The sequence below is a fragment of the Myotis daubentonii genome, chromosome 18, assembly GCF_963259705.1.
Source record: "Myotis daubentonii chromosome 18, mMyoDau2.1, whole genome shotgun sequence".
Taxonomy (NCBI): Eukaryota; Metazoa; Chordata; class Mammalia; order Chiroptera; family Vespertilionidae; genus Myotis; species Myotis daubentonii.
The window spans coordinates 14,328,359-14,348,871 of NC_081857.1; the positions used below are offsets into that span (position 1 = coordinate 14,328,359).

Here is a 20,513-nt window from a genome sequence, read left to right on the forward strand (position 1 = left end):
GCTTTACTTACTCATTGGTTGTATTTATTTTTATTTAGGGAAAATTTTGATGAAGAAAGTCCATATTTCGATAAATATATATTGATCACTTATTTCATGTAAAGCACTGTGTTAGGCACTGTGGGAAGTGTGTGTTTGGGAAAAGGGGGGACCCATAAAAATGAGGAAGAGATGGATTTTTTTTTTTTTGCTCCTTTTCTCCATCTGCCTTTTAAAAAAAAAGAACTTGCAGTCTAGAAATTGATTGGAGTTGTATGATAGATTTATAAGTGAAGTGTTTACAAGGAAAACAAGTGGTCATTATTCATTCTACCTGGGATCATCAGGGAATTCTTCCCAGAGGGGGCTCTTTCAACTGAGGTTTGAAGGATACGTGGGATTTTTATACATACAAAAAGGACAGGCACAGGGACTCATGAACAGTGTTTTGGTGTTGAGCAGTACATTCAAAATATAGATCCAGTGGAAGAAAATAAATGCATTTTAAAAAACTGATCAACAGGTATTCTCTGAACACTTATTATATGCTCCTTATTGTGCTAGTAACTATTGAGAATTCACCAACCCATGTAAATCAGTCTTTTCTCAAATAGTATGTTGTCTACTTAGGAAGGCACACTTGGATTCAGAGGACCAATGACCACCAGGTATGAGAGAGATATTAACAAGGTAGAGCTGAACAGGGACTTCTTTATGATAGAGATCAGCGGGTAAGGACCAGAGGATAGAAGTCCTTGTGTGACCTAGGAAGAGAAGTCTGCCTTTTAAATTAAGTCAAATGGAAACACCTTCTAGTTTCTTCAATATAGGAAGGAAGTAATGAAAATTTTTAATTTTAGGGAAGCTATCCTGTCAGTATTATACAGGATAATTTAAAACCTGGCAGCTTCTAAAATACCAAGCATATGAGTGATAAAGTAAATGGTAAAGGGACACTGGGTAGGGCCAGGTATTAGTTGTAGAAATGGACAGCAAGTGATAAATCCAAAGACCATTGCAAGTAGAAATTAGTGTATTTCCTTGAAAGTACATGGGAGTGATGGCATGTTTGGTTATGCTTTGATTTGTTTTGGATGGAGGTAGGTGGAGGCAAGGACGTTAATTAATCCAGGAAGCAAGAAACTGAGAAAGGAATGCTTTTTGAAGCGTGAAATTCCCCCATCTGTGGATGTTTCCATGCCGGGGTTGGTGACATTCTTTCATATGGACGTTGTATGGAATTTTTGGCCTTGCGTGGAGGGTTTGACTTGGTGACCTTTTCTAACTCGTCCCACTCAGAGGTGTTACAAATCCACTACTGACAAAAATGGGACAGCTATAAAGACAAAGTAAGTTAGCAGGGGAATAATGCAGTAAAGATGCTGAATATAGGACTAAACTATTGTGTACTCACAACTGTAAACCTACTTTTGCCCACCCTGTATTAGATTGTTTTGTTTTATATTAACATTTTATTATTTTTAAAACAATGGTATTTCAGACTGGGGTTGCTGTAGAATGTTCTCAGTGGTACCATCCAGCTAATCACAACTACCACACAGTTTCAGATTCCTAAATATATAAACTAATCTTTACCAAAGTTTCTTGGGTTTAAAAGAGAATATAAAAATCAGTGACTAAAAAGAATCTTATGTATTTAAATTTTTTTACTCCTTTTTTCCTTCATTCTGACCCCTCTTCCATTGCTTCCATTTTGTTACACCTAGACTGTTTAATTCCTTAACCATTTCAACTCCTTCCTCCCCTCCCCTCCCTGCATTTTTCTACTGAGGTTTCTTCTTAAAGGTTAGTTAACATTGGTTGGTGCTAATGACCAGTTTCCACAGCTCTAACTCCTTGTTTCCTTTGCATTTTTCTGAGCCCTGGACATAGATGTCAACCTCTCTTTTTTCTTTAACTTTTGAGAGGTTATGTTCTCTTTTATAACTATTATGTCTCAGCTGTATTATCCTTTCTATACATAAATATAGACATTCTCCAAGTTTTTATCCTCAGAGTTCATTTCTCTCTTTTCTCATTAAAAATACCAATCTTATCACTTGATATGTACATTTAAATGACACAATTGAAGGACAGATATTCTGCGAATAAAACAAAGAACATTTAGTCATAGCAAACGTGGTAAAACTGGCCATTCTGCCTGAACTCCATTTATCAAGTGTATGCCCCTGCGTGAGCAGCTACGAGGCTGGGAAGTATGAGCCCACTGTCCCTTTAGTCAGTGTTAACTTCCACATGCCTCCTGTGTGAGTATGTCCTTGAACTTAGTGAGATTGTAGTATTTTAATAATGTGTTCGTCTTTTTCATTCAATACTACCCTAAATTCGCGCCAAAGGCTTCATCTGGGCTTTAACTAAAAAACGAGTGGCCCATCCTGATGCTGGAAGAATACCTAACTCTTTGGGCCTGTGTGCCCATCCCCATGGCTGCCTTTGTGAGAACATTTCAGAAGTAAATTTGACAAAACTTTTTAAAAAGTATAGGCTGACTTTAGAACCTCACATCTGAGTAAGATTTGACTCCATTATTTTCCCTCATGAGCATTTGAGTAGATGCATCTCTGTTTGCCCCAAGTGGAGCCAGAGCTCCGCCTGGATATCACTGTCAACGTACCTTACCTTAAATTCTTCATCTTAGCCTTCCTCCCCCATTTCCCAGATCAGTGTTTCTCACGACCTTTCCTGAGTTAACTCCAGTTCTTATCTCTCCCACCCATCACATCAGCATACAGCTTGATTACTCTCTTGCTCCTACAGTGCAAATGCAGAACAAAACAAAATGAAGTTATAAATCTTGCAAAAGATGCAAAACTTCATAAAGTCTATGAAAATAGAAGAGAATGGCTTTCATCACTTGCAACATTATTGACAGATGGGTATCTAACAAAATTAACAATTGAAGGGAAAAGGATGGTCACTCACAGATAAGCATTTCAAAAAAAGATAATTTGATTACCAAAAACCAAGAGGCCCTTGAGAAATTGTTGAAGTCTTCAAAACAAAGATAACCCATTCTATGTTCATATTATGAATTTCAAAGCTGGGGGGTATTACCATTAAATAGTCAGAGAAGATATGCCAAAAATAAATAGAATGAAACATATAAGTTAAGGCCATTATTGTATTTTTAATGAACTAATTTTTATAAGTTTTCATTTCATATTCACATTAAATTGCAATCAGTCTTTTATGATTTTAACCATTTACTTTGAAATATTTGGGCCTGTTTTAAATAGGTTCTAGAATCAATTATCCTTGGGCACCAAGGACCTCTTTTATCTACCTTTCACAGCCAGGCTAACATTAGATTGCCTGGGGAGCGTATGTTTAAATTTTCTAGTTTTTTCTCTATCATCTTTTTCTTTATTTCTTTTCACTTCTTTAGCCTTAATTAACGTTTTTCTTATTACTGCCTCTGTATATCCCATTCCCTCTCTTTTCTCTTTACCTTTTTACTGTTGTTCTTCGCTTCATTGCCAGTATCCTAACGTCGAGCATTACCCACTGTCTGCCTAGCTTGCTTGCTTTTCGGTTTTAGTCTCATCACCTGGAATTCAGTGTTTTCTTTAGTTTTTTCCCTCCCTTTCTCTAAGTCCTGTTTTACTTTTTCTTCTCTAATAATTTTTTTAAATTTTGAATTTTTGTTTTATTCTTTCTTCTGAGTGCTTACTTATACCTCTTCACATGTGGTGAGGGAGTTGGTGTTACTCAGACCATGTGTGCTCTGTAGAAACTCTTATTGCTAAGACCATGAGTAAGATAAGACCTAATCACCCCTTCTCAAAGGAATGTTTTGCCAGCATGCCCCTGTATCACACGAGGGCACTTTTCCTGGGCAGTTTCTACTGCAAACCTCTGGAGGCTGGTGTACTTACGTCTGTTCCTCCATTAACTGCCCGTGGTCCTTGATTACTAACAGGAGTATACACCAGTGAAATTCAAACAGTTGTTTAACATTGAATATTGCCACAAATATTCAATATTGAATATTGAAACAAAAATATTGAGAGGAATATGGGAGGCCTTGGGGGAGATATTCTTAGAGTGGGTCACTTTCTGCTTCAGAAATGTTTCAGGGTTTAAGCCTGATCTACAGTTCTGTGTTAATTTATACAACACTATTTTTTTGAAATTGTCACAGGAGAGTGCCCACAGGATAATGGTAGCCTTCTCTTTAGCCTCTAAAGCACAACACAGTCATTTCATAAACAAAAATACTAGATTATAGGAATATAATCTAAGTGTGAAGAGAAGAAATTTTAGAAGAAGTCACAGATTTCATCTAAAGAAAAACTAAAGTTTCTTAAATGTTTAAAATGAGGCTAAAATTAACATGTGCAGTGAGTGATAGGAACATTGTAGTTGGAAAATGAGTGAATATTTTGGCCTGTTTTAAATAGGTTTTCTGACTAGAGTATAAATGTGAATGCTGTTCATTCTCCCAAACTGGAACATTTCTCTTTCATTATCTTTTTGTGTGGGTAAAAGGTAACTCAGAATATGTATAAATTCTTATAAAAGTGATATCTTCCAAAATCAGAGTTTTAGTAATCTGATGTCTGTGATTTGGTGAAAAGTTTTTAAAAAAGTAAGCAAGCACTTTGGAAAAATGTCTGTCTTCATATCCTCATTAGGAAACTTTTCTTTCATTTTGTAGTCAAATCAGAAAATTAACGCCCGTTGGACCACAGAGGAGCAGCTTCTAGCAGTGCAAGGTATATTAACGATAAGCAGTTCTTGTTGTTAATTATTGAACTTGTCATGAAAGGTGACCACCGTAGTTCTTCCTTGCCTTTAGAAATGGGTCGAGAAAGGGCTCTTGTGTCCACCACAAAGTCCTGGTGACCAGGGATTCTGTTCTGTCCTTGTGAATATGACATACTGAGCCTCTGTGCATTTCGAGTCCTGAACAGTGTGTAACTCGTTCTCAGAACTAAAAAAGTGACGGTGCTGACAAGCTTGCACAGTCGTGTGGTCTCTCTGCCTCTGCTGTGGTATTCCTCAGTTGGGTTCATTCTTACCATATCAGTCATTGATAACGTGGTTAAAAGCTTGACTAAACTAGTATGTGTTTCTGGTTTCTCTGTATAATAGTGTATCTGTTTGATAAGTGTCGGGTATTGAAAATATTAACGGTGTGCTTTATTCTCAGTATATTATAACTTACTTAAGAGATGTGCCACTGAATGCTTAGAAACCTGACTTTAAAAATGTATAGATATTACAAGAGATATATCAAAAATATACATTTAGCATTTTTAATGCACTACAGTATTTATAAGAATGCTTTGTTGAATTCTATGGCAGAACATTTTTTGTATGAGAACTACTGTTGGGCAAATTGGAAGCATTATAAACTTGGATTTTCTCGTGTTTGAATTTCTTAAAGAAGGGCAAATTGCATATTTTTATTCAATGTTGTAGATTTTTTTTTTTCTCCCTTCAAAATAAACTATCTGGAGGACTGATTGTGTAATTTTAAGTTTGGCCTGCAATCTCTTCCTTCATAGCTGATCCCTCTTTTGTTGAGGACTTATAGCTATTTTATCTAGGTTCATTACTGTAAGAGAATTGAGCCCAGGGAAACATACAAGTATACCTTTAAAAATATTTCCAAATATTCAAACATAGAGAATATATTTAACTCAAAAATACTATGCAAGCACCATTCAGATGTGAGAATAATGTAATTAAAGATTGATTAATAGATGGCTCTGCAGTTTGTATTAGAGTGAATAACTACCAAGCCAGTGTGATTTGAAATTGTCACAGGAGAGTGCCCACAGGATAATGGCAGCCTTCTCTTTGGCCTCTAGAGCACCACACAGTCACTTCATAAACAAAATGCTTGTCCCTGTGGAAGCAAGGTACTGGATATGCATTGAGCACATCTGTATTGTAGAACTATGTTTCTGAATGAGTCAGAACAAAGTTTAATTGATTTATAATGTTCAGTAATTGTTTTAAAATTACAAACTAGCGATTTAAAAATTAGTATTTTTCATGGCTTCTTCAGATTATTTAGAACTATGACTTATAGCTCTAACATAGTTATTTGAGTAGGCATTGCTTTTATTGACGTAAAGCCTGTGTTTCCCTCCATCGCAGTCTGTAGCCTATAGAATTTAACCCTGGTTTCCAGTATTCAGTTGCTTAAAGGTTAGTATATTAATCCTATTCTCTAGTATAAGAAATTATCACAGTGAGAGAATTTTCTGAAGAGAATCACCAAGGAAAATCTGGGCTAATGTTTCTCTATACTGCCCTCAGGATTTATAACTGTTCTTACAGCACTAAGGGATCAAGTCTGTTGAATCTTATGGCTGGGTTGGACATTATGCAAAGCTGCATTCCAGGGAAGGGACAATCCCAAGATTTACATATATATTGTGAACTACATGTGTGGTCATTACCCCAGCTTATAAATATTAAAGCGTGGAGCATTTCTAGATATAATCAAACATTTCCTCTCCACTGAGATATACTCAGTATTATATTATTATGCATATCTAAAAAGTAACCCTAAATAAATTACACTAGTTCAGCAATTTATACAGAAATATGCATGTTCTTGGGATTTCAAAAGTACTTTATTAATATGTTAATGTCTTTGTTTTTATTTATTTGATTCTGTGTGGAATTTTTGTTTTCATTTTTTGTTATTGTTGTCAGTTTTGTTGTTATTATTGTTACATAAAATAAGACAATATAAAGCTATTTGTTTCCAAGATAGTTATTTGAGGGAGAATTAAAAAGTGCCATGTTTACCTCATGTGTTCACACATTTATATAATGTATCTTATAAACAATATAATTATATAGTAATGTCACCTGTACCTGAGTCTCAGTGTGGTTAAGGTACATAATTGCAGTTTTTATTTTAACATGGACAGTTTGCTATCAAAAACTATTTATCTTAGAAGGCAATTGTTTTTTTGTATTTTTCTTTTTAATCTTTATTTATGATAAACCTTTATATAATGTTATGTGGCTATTTCAATTTTATTATGTTTTGATAGTAACATGTTTTAATTTACACAGCATTTATATTTAAGACATTTTGCATAGATATTCGGATTTAACGCTCATTTGCTAAATGCTTTATTTTACCCTGCTCCTAGTTGACTATTACGGTGGCCTGGAGAGAGAAATACTAACTCGCTCTAGTGTCATTAGTGAGATTTGTCACTCTACTATTAAGTAAACTTTTGTTGTAACTCTTTTAAAGCCAACTAAATATATTAAGATGATTTCCTAGAACCTAGGAATATATATTTCCCACTTTATTTGCCATTATATTGTTAACTAAACACTAATGATTTAAATACTAAATGTTTGAATATATTAATATTATTTTAATAATATTTAAATAAATAATGAATCTTGTATCCTTTTTTCTCCCGTATTTAGAAGAAAAATTCATGCTCAGACAAAATAGGAATGTGTGTTTATCCTTGTGTAATCTATAACTTTATTACATTAGTTTCAGTTTTTGCTATGTTATAACTTAAATACATTCTTTAAGAGTCCCCAAGTGGGATTTTATAAATGCTGATAATTTAATCCTCTTAAAATACTTGCCAAGAATGCTCTTTGTTCAACTTCTGTAATCTGTTTCAGCCTTAAGTGCCTAAAATTTCTATTATAACAAATTAGTTAACAGTGAAGCCAATTATAGTCTTCACATATTTGTTAATGGTGAAATATCTCTGTTTTTAGTTTGTGTCATATAAATATTTTTTCTAATTTATAATGCTTTTAGAGATTATCCTAAAATCAATTTTGATATTCATATGATGGACATTTCCTATTTAGCAAGAATTAGGAAAGGCTGGTGTGTGATGAAGGGGGAAATGGGGGGAAAAGGGAGCATCTATAATACTTTCAAGTAAAGATAAATTTTAAAAAGAATTAGGAAAGAAAATAGATTCTAGGTGTGTGGGAGTTTTTTCATGTAAATTGAACAATTATTAACTCTGTTAAAAATAACTTATAAAGAGTAATAACATTTACTCTTTAGAGTACATAGAGGCAGAAGCATGGTATACAATATTGGCCAGTTTTATTTTAGATCTCCTCTTAAATGTGCAATATTTATTTTGTAGTCATTAGTGTTAAAAAAAAAATATGTTCCTCAACTAAAATACTTGTGCTTTTTAAGATAAAAAAACTTTTTCCAGTTTTATCAAGATGTCAATTTTAATTTTTAGTTAATTTTTTGTATTGTCAGCCTTCTCATATAGAACAAGAAATAACAGGACTATGTTCAAGGGGATTATGCTTACAGTTCAGTGTTACCTTCTCTCCCTGTAGTTCATACATTCATTTTGTTTTAAGAGAAATGAAGTTGCAAATCTAGAACTTGTCTTCTTTCTCATCTTATCTCCTGCTTTTTAAAAAAGCTAGAATCATGCCTAAAGAAGGAAAAAAAGATTGGGCAGTTGGTTAACAGATAAGGATTGTTGTGACCTACCTAGTACATAAACAATCAAAAGGAAGTGGAAATAGGAGATTCCTACCTTTTTAACTAAAAGGCAAGCCATATGAGTTTGTTCTATTATAACAGGTATAAGAATGGAGATCAAAAAGCATTTCAGCCCTCTGCTGCACTTGCTTCAAATAATTAATGATTCAAATTAATTTTTTATGGAATTTAATGTTTAACTATGGAAGATGGGAATGTAAAACTCAGAAGAGAAGGGCTAGACATTAGAAAAGAGAATGTATGATTTTGACTTTTAGCTCTGGCCTAGATGCATCAGTCACTGTCCTGTTGCAATTGGTAGCTTTTCTACTTTTCTTTAATACATTAACCTTGAAGGGATTTTTAGGAGGTAGAAAGTAATGTATATTTTCAAATAGTTTGAGTTTAAAAATCTCTAACTGATAGGAAAGAACCACACCCTTGGAGTTTCTAGGTGTTACTGTGTTTTTTATTTCAAGATAACATTTTTTAAAAATTGAGATTTCCTAATTATACAAGTACATGCTCACTTTAAGAAATTTTGCTATAAGAAGCAGGAAAAAATATCCCCCAAAATTCCACTCCTTAGAAGCAGTTTGCCTCTGTAATGTTTTTGCTTTTTTTCTTTGTAGTCCACAATCAATTTTTTAAACTTTTTAAGTATACCCAAAACAGTTTCCTGGTATCCTTTCTATATAAGAAAAAAAGAGTCTATAATTCCAAGTCCAGAATTGGGAAACACCATATCACAAATGTTCCTGAAGTTACTAGCTTACTAGCTAAAGCTCAAAAAATATGAATGTATTTTCTTGGATAATATAGAATACTGATTGAAAATGTGGGCTTTCATAGAATTTAATGATAATATAGTATCCTAATGAGTTTCATTTTTATGTTAATTCCCCAAACAAAACTTTAAAGGTATATATATGAAAGGTTATCAGGTATCATCTGCCAGATAGAAGGCCAAGCAATTTCATTTTAACTTTCAAATTAAATTTAGAAATTTGACTGAAAACAATTTTCTCTGCCTGAGAAATTTATAATTTACCTCTTCCAGGGGTCTCTCAAGTTTTATTCCAGTAATCTTTGAAAACTGGCCTCTTGCCCTAAAGGTGAGAAGTTTTATTTAAAACCATGCTTCCAATGGACCTAAGCCTTTTACATCTTCAGGGAGAGAGAGGTTTAGTCACTGTATTTAATTTCCTTGCTGATGAAGCAGGCAGGTGGCCTTGTTCATTGTGAACTGAAGAAAGGATGGCCCACCCTGACCGAAGTACAGATTGGCACTAAGGGAGCTCTGATGTCATATGTTGTTCGAGTCAGTTGCTCGGCACTGCTGCTCCCGCCAGGTCATCTAGGAGCTTCGCTGGGGATTTTTCTAAAGGAGCAATTAAGTCTTTAATTGGCATTTTATTAGAGTTTGCTAGTTACCAGCCACTGTCGAACTTAAGAATTCCACCTTATAGCCATCAGCCACTGTATAGAGCTTAAGAATTTCTCCTTATAGCCAAAATAGGCTGCTGAGAAGGGTTATTAGGATTGTGAAGGTGACAAAGAAGTCAGCTATATGTGACTCTTGTGGTTTGGGGAAGAAAAGTAGAATGAAGCCTCATAGGGAAGAGAAGTCAGTCATGGTTCCTGAGCACTTCCTGTGGACTCAGGATTGTAGTGATGCTGGGGCTGGCGTGTATTCCATAGGACCGCACTTCCCAACCTTTGACATTGTGGCCAACAGAAAATTAGGAAATTTGTCACAGCATACTGGGGCAAACAGACGAGGCTGCAAACAGGAGACTGTCACGGAACTGTAGCCCATGCCCAGACCCTGTGCAGGCTTCCCGCAGACCGAGGGCCTTACTATCTGGGCCCATTTGTTCTCAGGACATGATTGGGCCCTTAGCTAGACTACAGCAGTCTGCAGTGTGGTCTGAGCCTTAACATTTTGCAAAATAGTTCATATAAGATTGTCATACATGAGTTAATAATAGGCACACCGAGGTGACTTGGAAAAAGTTCTTGACATTGAAAATGTCTGGGAAAACTAAAGCTCCTATAGGAAGCAGCTTTGGTTTGGTGGTCTATAATTCTGGAAATGCAACAATATTGTGATAAGGTAAAGTCCATTGAACAAGAGAAAATAAAGTGGAAGATCAAAAATAATAGAGTCAGAAGAAGCGGGGACAGTTATATAAAGGAATCTATCTGGAAATAGCTTAATGGTAGGTTTTGGAATATATTTTGCTTAGCAAATAGGTGTTCTGAGGGCTGTAATATCTCCAGACTTGGAGTCCAAGTTTGTCTTAATGTGATTTCTTGCTAGGAATGCAGATCTAATCCATATTTATTTAAGGTTTTCGTTTCTAAACTCATGTATTCGATAAGGTTCGGCATTTCTAGAATGTAAGTTAAATGTCTTTTATGAAAATTAAGAAACTGCTTTGGATTTCTGATTCATAGTTATTTTTCAGTGCAGTGATCTCAAATTACTTGCTGTTTTCCAAAGCATATGTAGTAGAGAAGTACTTAAATATATAGCAGTAATTCCTAATATGAAATTACCTTGAATTTTTATTGCCATATAAACCCTCAGTAGAACCTAGTTGCCATTAGAATTTATACTCAGTATGAAGTTCCAATTGGAAATTAGCTCATGAATTTTAAGAGAATATAAATTAATTTACATTGCTAAAATATTGTAAACAGTGTTTGAGTATCATTACTACTATGTTGTCATGCATATGTTGTCTGTCCTATTCCTTTGAGAATGGAACAAATGAGCATAGTTTACATACCTCAAATTCTATATTAAAAATGGGATATGGTTATAGCTTAATAATGTCAGACTTCCCCCCAAATGCTCTAAGAGTCAAGCCTCACTGGTCGAGTGTAGCAAGAGACACTAATTCTCAAGTTCTTAGTATAAAATAAGGGCAGAATTTAAAAACAAAAATTATGTCCTATCACATTGGTGCTTTAAGGTAATTGGGTAATGCCAATAGGTAGCAGTAAGAATATATCTACTATTTCTGCTGGGGTCATAACATATCCTTATATTATTCTCTCATCTGTGATTGTATACATGTTGCTTATTTCAATCCCCATATTTTTGGCTACTTCCAGACTATATTATAAGCATCAGTATTTTTTTTCTCCATTCTCATCTCTGTGATTAATGAGTTATTGTTTTCTGGTACTTTAAAAAGCAGTTTTCAAATTATAAAATCAAAAATTTTGACAACTTTTACATTTTGAGCTAAGTGCATCTGTTTCAAGAATAAGTCAGTGACCCTCTCTTAGAATTTCCTAAAAAGTAAATTATTAGCCATCTGATTATATAAAGTCATTTTTAAATTATTCCATAGCATAATTGACTGTCTCAAGTTCATAAATATTATCCTTCATAATGTAATTTAGTAAAATGTCCATAATGAAAAGTTAGGTTCTCAAATGACTGAATGTACAGTCCTTAAATTGGAGGTAGTGATGAGAAGCACAAGTGCTCTCCAAGTAGTTGCTGCTGTAACCTTATCCTTACGTCTAGAAGGCATAGCTAAGGCTCCTTCATAGACTCAGTCTTTAGAACTATTACATGAGTTGACATTCAATTAACTGAAAAATACCTCCCCTTTTTTTCATTTGTCAGATTGTGATGATTTTCTTGCTTGTTAATTCTTATCTCATTTCTACTTGTTGGTACCCTGGTGAGATAGCAAGTAATCATTAAATTTGGTATTAAGACCAAAATTATAATGCTTTTCTTAATGGGGGAACCCTAAGACTACTCACTCATTCCATTGAGGGGATAAAAGAGATGGCTCATTCCCATCCTGTCTTGTTTACAAACGGTGTTGCTCAAATTTAGGTGACTGGCTACTAGGGAAATAAATGAATATGGAATTGAGGATGGAACAAAGAATTCAATGCTTTACAATAAATGGACTGTATTTGAGAGTTCAAGAGAGGATTGGAGAAAATAACTGAGTATGTAAAAAATGGTAAGTTTCTGATTGTTCAGTTGAAGGCAAGTGGCTGGCTCGATGAAATGACATAATTGATTGTTTTCATCTGGGACCCTGATATCTTAGCCTCTATCTTAGAACTGAGAAATGAGCAGAGTTTGTCAGAAAGGATTTTCATTGCTGGTATCTTGTGTGTGTGCATGATGTATAGTACACACAGCTCTCCTTATTGATCCTTCACCAGGTGTATTATTTACTTTGCCTTCCAGGTGTCCGCAAATATGGTAAAGATTTTCAAGCTATTGCAGATGTAATTGGCAACAAGACTGTTGGCCAAGTGAAGAACTTCTTTGTAAACTACAGGCGTCGGTTTAACTTAGAGGAGGTATTGCAGGAGTGGGAAGCAGAACAAGGAACCCAGGCTTCTAATGGTGATGCTTCTACTTTAGGGGAGGAGACAAAAAGTGCTTCTAATGTGCCATCAGGGAAGAGCACTGATGAAGAAGAGGAGGTGTGTTTGTGTATGGAATTTGAGCTAATATGAGTCGAGGAATCACCATGTTGTGTGGTGGTCTGTAAGGTTAATTGGTCAGAGGACTAGCTAAATGAGCATGAAAGGTTGACAATACACTTACTCAGTGGTGCATCTCTCGTGACTCTTAAGTCATAATGACATGCTAAGATCTGATCCTAGAAGAATGGAGAGTGTATTGTTCTTTCATAGTCTTATTTTTATTTCCAGTGTTAAGCTATTTACTAATAAAGATGCCTGTTTGGTAGCTTCATTGCTTTTTCAGTTTTGGGTTTTTTTTGTTTTGTTTTGTTTAAAATAAAAGAAGCTTGTGCTTCCAAAATATACTGGTGTTATGTTTTTGTTTTGTTTTGATTTGTTTTGTTTTTCCTGTGACAGCCCAAACTATATTGTATTAAGCTCCTTAGGAACTATCATCTCATACATGTATTTTTGTTTCCTCACCTCTAGGCACAGACCCCACAGGCTCCTCGGACTCTGGGTCCATCACCTCCTGCCCCACCATCCACTCCAACACCAACAGCCCCCATTGCCACTCTGAACCAGCCTCCACCACTTCTTCGTCCAACACTGCCTGCTGCCCCTGCTCTTCACCGGCAGCCTCCTCCGCTCCAGCAGCAGGCTCGGTTCATCCAGCCTCGGCCAACTCTAAATCAGCCTCCACCACCTCTCATTCGCCCTGCTAACTCTATGCCACCCCGTCTAAACCCAAGACCAGTGTTGTCCACAGTTGGTGGTCAGCAGCCACCATCACTTATTGGAATTCAGACAGACTCACAGTCCTCACTGCACTAAAATTAAGTTGGACAGAGCTGCAGTAACTTTTCCCACACCATATACCAATGCTCATCTGACCAGCAAGAACGAGGAAAGACTAATCCTTCCTAGATACTGAGGCTGGAACTGAGGCAGTGGGCTAGCGTAGTGGATGTCTAAGAAATTTTTTAGTTCATACAACTGAGATGTTGTATAAGAAAAAGCCTACAGTTAGGCTCCTTTCTAGAGTATATGTTCAGCAACATGCTCTCATAAAAGGAAAAAAAAAGATTAAGTATTCTATATACCAAGGGGTTTTTGTTTTTACTGTATTTATTTTATTGAGATTTCTTTATATTCCTGCCTCTTCATAGTCAAGGCTCTTAGTACAAGAATATTGACTTAGGAATTGTGAAAACTCCTTAAGTTACTCAAGATAAGGATGTTTGACTTTTTTTTCCTTTAATTTAATTTTAACATTTTCCTATGTTAGGAGTGTAAGAATAAGTAGCCTGCATTTCATATTTTGGCATATGTTCATTTAATGCATATTTAAGAAATTATAGCCGCATATCCCTTTTTTAAAAAAAAAAATCTTGCTTTCTTTTCTAAAGGAATATTAATATGTTCCTTTCAAAGAAAGCAATTTAATCAATTGCAAAGCAATTATATGAAACCAGAAAGAATGTACTGAACCTACTAACCATTTAAAATGAGCTTAGGGTCCTAGTGCAAAGTCCTTGCTTAAAGGTCATTGACCTGTCATCTATCAGTAAGAAGAGGATCAGAGTAATAATACATAGGAATGAGGAATTAATTTGTTAAAGGACAATGTCTTTAAGTTCCTTGAAAATGAAGTTAATTTTGATTTTTTTTAATGTTTCTAAACGCTGTCTGCTTTTAACTAGTAGTTGCCTACATCTAGGGATGTTAGAAGCGAATTATATTTTGTCAGTTATGTGGAGATAATGGTAATGGAAGCATTTATTACAATACCCTTTTTGTGTTTAGGTTCTGAACTTAAAACTGCCCTCATACTTAATATGGTCTGCATTTAATATAAATGATGGTTTCTTGATAAATCTCTATTGTACTATTTGGATACATTTGTGTATTTTCTTGTAGCCAACGTGTATGACTGGGTTTGGTTTAGGATTAAATCATCAACATTATTTTATAAAATAAATTTAAGGATTTGTTTTGTGTTATCTAAAGATATATCCGTATATTGTCACAATTGTGCTGTTAACTTAAAATGCTGAGACCCCTTTTTATAAAGAAACAAAAAAACATTTCAGGTCTTCTTAATTCAACACATAATCGTTAAGCACTTACAAAGAATATTTTAAAAGTGATAGTATTTCAACAATGTGTTACTAATATTTTTGATATGATGATTTCATATTGGAATCATGACTTGTGCAAAGGGACAGATTGCTCAGATTGCTATACTAGTGGAACATAAGGCTAAATGGTTGCACATTCACATTCTCATCATATTTAGAACTACTTCACAAAATGGTCAACATCGAGGGCCTAATTTATTATTTGAGGGGTCGTATATTCCCAAATTATTGGGAAGATAGTCCCTATCATTGGCTCTAAAGCAGTGGTTCTCAACCTTCTGGCCCTTTAAATACAGTTCCTCATGTTGTGACCCAACCGTAAAATTATTTTCGTTGCTACTTCATAACTGTAATGTTGCTACTGTTATGAATCGTAATGTAAATATCTGATATGCAGGATGGTCAGAGGAAGATAAATATCACATGATCTCACTCATTTATGGAATATAATGAACAGCATAAACTGATCACTCTTATCACCCCTGTGAAAGAGTCGTTCAATCGCCAAAGAGGTCGCGACCCACAGGTTGAGAACCGCTGCTCTAAAGTCTTAAAGAGCTCTAGATTCAAGTCCATTAATTAGTTTTAATTTTGACATTTAGACCACTTCTTTCCATTAAGGACCTTAAGTTCTGGCATAATCAAAAACTTTTTCCAGGATGTGTCTGTCATTCTCATTGGATCAACTTAAATAGTTCTTCCCCTGGACTGTAACCAGATAAAATCTAATTTAAAATATTTAATATTCAAGAATTTATACTTATTTTTACTTTAAGAGCCATGGGGACAAAAGATATCTAAAGCCTAAAGTATTTAGATTGTCTTGCATATGTGCATACTATACAGCTTTTATCGTCTTGTCTTGTCAGTAGGCCTTCAGTATGCAATATGTGGCATATGTCAGTCAAGTTGGTCAGCCCCAGCATCTGTCCAGCTGTTAAGTATATTGTGATTCATTTAAAATCTGTTCTATCCCAGCCACAGGCCAAAGTGCTGTATCTGAGGGATGTGCTGTGATTTGATTTATGTACACTAGAGCACACAGTGGAAAAATCTTAGCTTCATTAGTAATATGACACATGTACATAGTGAGATGTCTTTATTGTGTGCTTTGCATATTTTGTAAATATTTTGCACGGCATTCTTTTTCTTTTTTGTTTAAGCAGTGTTTGGCCTGGAAGAGTGATATGCTTGCTGCTTAATCAAAGGATTAAAGAGTTAAAGATGTCTATGTCTTCTATTTTTATATAATTTCATGTTGTATGAGGAATTTGGGACCTCTTCACTGTGAAATTCTAAATATTTTATAAAAATAGCAAAACCTAGAAATCTTTTAATGACCATGTTATTAATTTCAAGGTTATCATTTTTGAAAAATCACCCAAGTATTTTTTACATTACACAACTAAAAATAAATCACACTATTGATGCATCTGGTAATATTAATGAAAAAATACTTTTTCTATAATTCCAATTTAGTATGGGTAGAGGTAAAGGTAAGTTATGATCAAAACTTTTTCTTAATCCTACAATTAAGTGAGTAAAATGATGAAAGAATATAAAATTCTATCTTAATAGAAATATGTGTAGGGAACAAGCAAAAAATGTAATGATTTTCAAAAATATTAATGTTGCAAATACTTTGGTTACAGGGCCAAGTTTAGGGCCAAGTTTAGTTATTAAATATATTGTATTTTAATGTTTCTTCTGCTACCCAAAGGATATATTACCCATAAATGTCAATAACCGCTGATCACTTAACACAGGTCTTATCTGATCACTTATCAGGGTCTCCTCAAAGAGAATAATATGACTTACAATTCAAATCAGGATCTTTCTCTTTGTGCTTCCCCAAAATGAATAATGAATATATTCTGATTACAGGAAATGTAAGAAAGAGAAACGTGTATTAGTTTAAGTTAGTAATCTGTTATAGATACTCATAAGAAGGTATCAATAAGTGAATACAGAAAGAATCTAATAATGAAGTTTGAGGAACCATGCTATATAATAAAATGTCTTGAGGAAACTTTTCATTTTTCTAACAGCAATTATGGGAATACATAAACAGTTTTCTCTTAGGAAAAATAGGTCACATGTAACTCCTCCCAACTTAAATTTTTATCATAACTTTAATTGCCTTAGTGAAGGAATATTCTGCAGCAATAACAACAGAGTTTTAGTAACAACAGAGTTTGGGAATAAAGTGAATTGGGTTCCTGCTTCCTGGTATTCAACCCTTGTGTGTGGGCTGGACTTAGTGACTTGATTCTGACCAATAGAATACAGCAAAGGTGATGGGATGCCTGTGGTTAGGTTAAAAGATTATGACTTTTGTGGATAGATTTTCCATTGTCTTTGCTTGCATGCCTAATGAAGCAAGCTGCAATGTTAGGTCCATGTAGCAAGGGTAGGAGGCCAGTCCCCTACCAATAACCAGCAAAGAACTCACGTCCTTCGAATAACAACCTGCCAGGAACTAAATCCTGCCAACAATGGCATGCTTAGAAACAGGTTCTTCCCCATTTGGGCCTTACAATGACTAGAGAGCCAACACCTCAACTGCAGGCTATGAGAGACTGTGAAGCAAAGAGCTCAGCTAAGCTGTGGTCAGATTTCTTAACACCACAGACACTATGAAGTAACGAGTGTTTGGAGTAAGTTTGGGGGTAATTGGTCAAGACAACCTCTTGAATAAATGGTGCTGGGAAAATTGGACAGATACATGCAAAAAAATGAAACTAGACCACCAACTTACACCATACACAAAAATAAACTCAAAATGGATAAAGGACTTAAACATAGGACGGGAAACCATAAAAATACTAGAGGAACCCACAGGCAGCAAAATCTCAGACATAGGCCGAAGTAATTTCTTCACTGATACTGCTCCTAGGACAATGGAAACTAAAGAGAAAATAAACAAATGGGACTACATCAAAATAAAAAGCTTTTGCACAGCAAAAGAAACCACCAACAAAACAAGAAAGCCCACTGCATGGGAGAACATACTCGTTAATGTTATCACCAATAAGGGTTTAATCTCCAACATTTACAGGGAACTCATACAACTTAACAAAAGGAAGATAAACAACCCAATCAAAAAATGGGCAACAGACCTAAATACTTTTCGAAAGAAGACAGAAGAAAGGCCAAGAGACATATGAAAACATGCTCAAAGTCACTAATCATCTGAGAGATGCAAATCAAAACAACAATGAGGTGCCATCTCACACCTGTCAGAATGGCTATCATCAACAAATCAACAAACAATAAGTGCTGGCGAGGATGTGGAGAAAAAGGAACCCTCGTACACTGCTGGTGGGAATGAAGACTCATGCAGCCACTGTGGAGAACAGTATGAAGTTTCCTCAAAAAACTAAAAGTGGAACTCCCATTTGACCCAGTGATCCCACTTCTAGGAATATATCCCAAGAAACTAGAAACACCAATTAGAAAGGATATATGCACCCCTATGTTCATAGCAGCACAATTCACCATAGCTAAGATTTGGAAACAGCCTAAGTGCCCATCAGCAGATGAGTGGATTAGAAAACTGTGGTACATCTACACAGTGGAATACTACGCTGCGGTAAAAAAAGAGTTCTTACCATTTGCAACAGCATGGATGGACCTGGAGAGCATAATGCTAAGTGAAATAAGCCAGTCAGAGAAAGATAAATATCACATGATCTCACTCATTTATGGAATATAATGAACAACATAAACTGATAAACAAAAACAGATCCAGAGACAGAGAAGCATCGATCAGATGCTCAAACCTCAGAGGGAAGGTATGGGAGGGTGGAGGTAAAGGGGCGAGATCAACCAAAGGACTTATATGCAAGCATATAGGCCTAACCAATGGACACAGACAACAGGGGGGTGAGGGCATGAGTGGGGGGGGGGGGGTAGGGGGGTAATGTGGGGATAAGGACACATATGTAATAACTTAAAGAAATTTTAAAAAAATTAAATAACTTGAAAAAAAGATTTCAAAGCAAAGAATATTATCAAAGATAAACATGGTCATTTAAAAATGATAAATGTGCCAATTCACAAGAGAATCCCTGATACAAGTGCAAGAAAAAAATAGGCCAACCTGCCATTAAAGTTTGTAATTTCAATAACTTATCTCTCAACAGCTGCCCTGGCTGGTCTGGCTTGGTTGGTTGGAGCATCATCCAGCACACCAAAAGGTCGTGGGTTCAATAATAACTTTAAATGTAAGTGTCTTAAATGATCCAATCAAAAGGCAGAGGGTAGCTGAATGGATAAGATACAAGACACATAGATATGCTGTCTTAGAAGACCCACCTCAGAATGAAAGATACACACAGACTAAAAGTAAAGGGATGGAAAAAGATACTCCATACAAATGAAAATGAAAAAAAGCTGGGGTAGCAACATTTATATGTGACAAAATAGACTTTAAAACAAAGGCTGTACAGTGAGAGACAAAGAAGGACATCACATGGTGATAAAGGGAGCAGCCCAACAAGAGGCCATACCCCTTTGTGAACTTAGCACCTAAATATGTAAAGCAAATCTTGATGGACATAAAGGGAGAGACTGTGAGTAATACAGTCATAGTAGGGGATTTTCACACCCCATTGACATCAGTGGATAGATCTTCCAGACAAAATCAACAAGGAATCAGTGGCCTTAAATGACACACTAAATCAGATGGATTTAATTGATATCTTCAGAGCATTTCACCACAAAGCAGCAGAATGTACATTCTTTTAAAGTGCACATGGAACATTTTCTAGGATAGACCACCTGTTAAGGCACAAAACAAGTCTCAATACATTTAAGAAGATTGAAAACATATCAAGCATCTTCTCTGACCAGAATGCTATGAAAGTAGAAATCAATCACAAGAAAACTGAAAAACACACAAAGACATGGAGGCTAAATAACATGTTTTTAAGCAATGAATGGATTAGCAATGAGATTAAGGAAGAGATGAAAGGATATCTTGAAACAACCCCAAATCTATGGGACACAGTGAAAGCAATCATAAGGAAAATTCAAAGCATTACAGACGTAACTCAAGAAAAAAGAAAAATCTAAGCTAAACCGTCCAACTTTACACGTAAAGGAACTTGAAAAGAACAACAAACAAAGCCCAAAGAGGGTAGAAGGAAGGAAATAATAAAGCTCAGAGTAGAAATATGAGAGTCTAGAAAAACAATACAAAAGATCAATGAAACCAAGAGTGGTTCTTTGAAAAGATATATAAGATAGATAAACCTTAAATCAGATTCATGAAGAAAAAAAGAACACCCAAATAAATAAAATCAGCAATTAAAGAGGAGAATTAACAACTGACTCCACAGAAATACAAAGGATTGTAAGAAAATATTACCAACAACTATATCCCAACAAATTGGACAATCTGGACAAAATGGATAAATTCCTAGAAACATATACTCTTCCAAAACTGAATC

General features: G+C 35.2%; 1 protein-coding gene across 9 annotated transcripts in view; it reads left to right on the plus strand.

Annotated features, from left to right (window-relative positions):
* Positions 1-16,287, plus strand: part of RCOR3 (REST corepressor 3) — a 42,920-nt gene extending 26,633 nt beyond the window's left edge. For 7 of the 9 annotated variants that reach the window (XM_059673915.1, XM_059673913.1, XM_059673914.1 and 4 more), the window contains 3 exons: positions 4,658-4,715; positions 12,696-12,937; positions 13,409-16,287. In XM_059673915.1, coding sequence (XP_059529898.1) covers positions 4,658-4,715; positions 12,696-12,937; positions 13,409-13,753 — 645 coding nt within the window. In that variant the 3' untranslated portion in view covers positions 13,754-16,287. The remainder of the gene's footprint in view (positions 1-4,657; positions 4,716-12,695; positions 12,938-13,408) is intronic. The other 2 variants (XM_059673917.1, XM_059673916.1) reach the window with 2 other exon arrangements.
* The last annotated feature ends 4,226 nt before the right edge of the window (positions 16,288-20,513 follow it).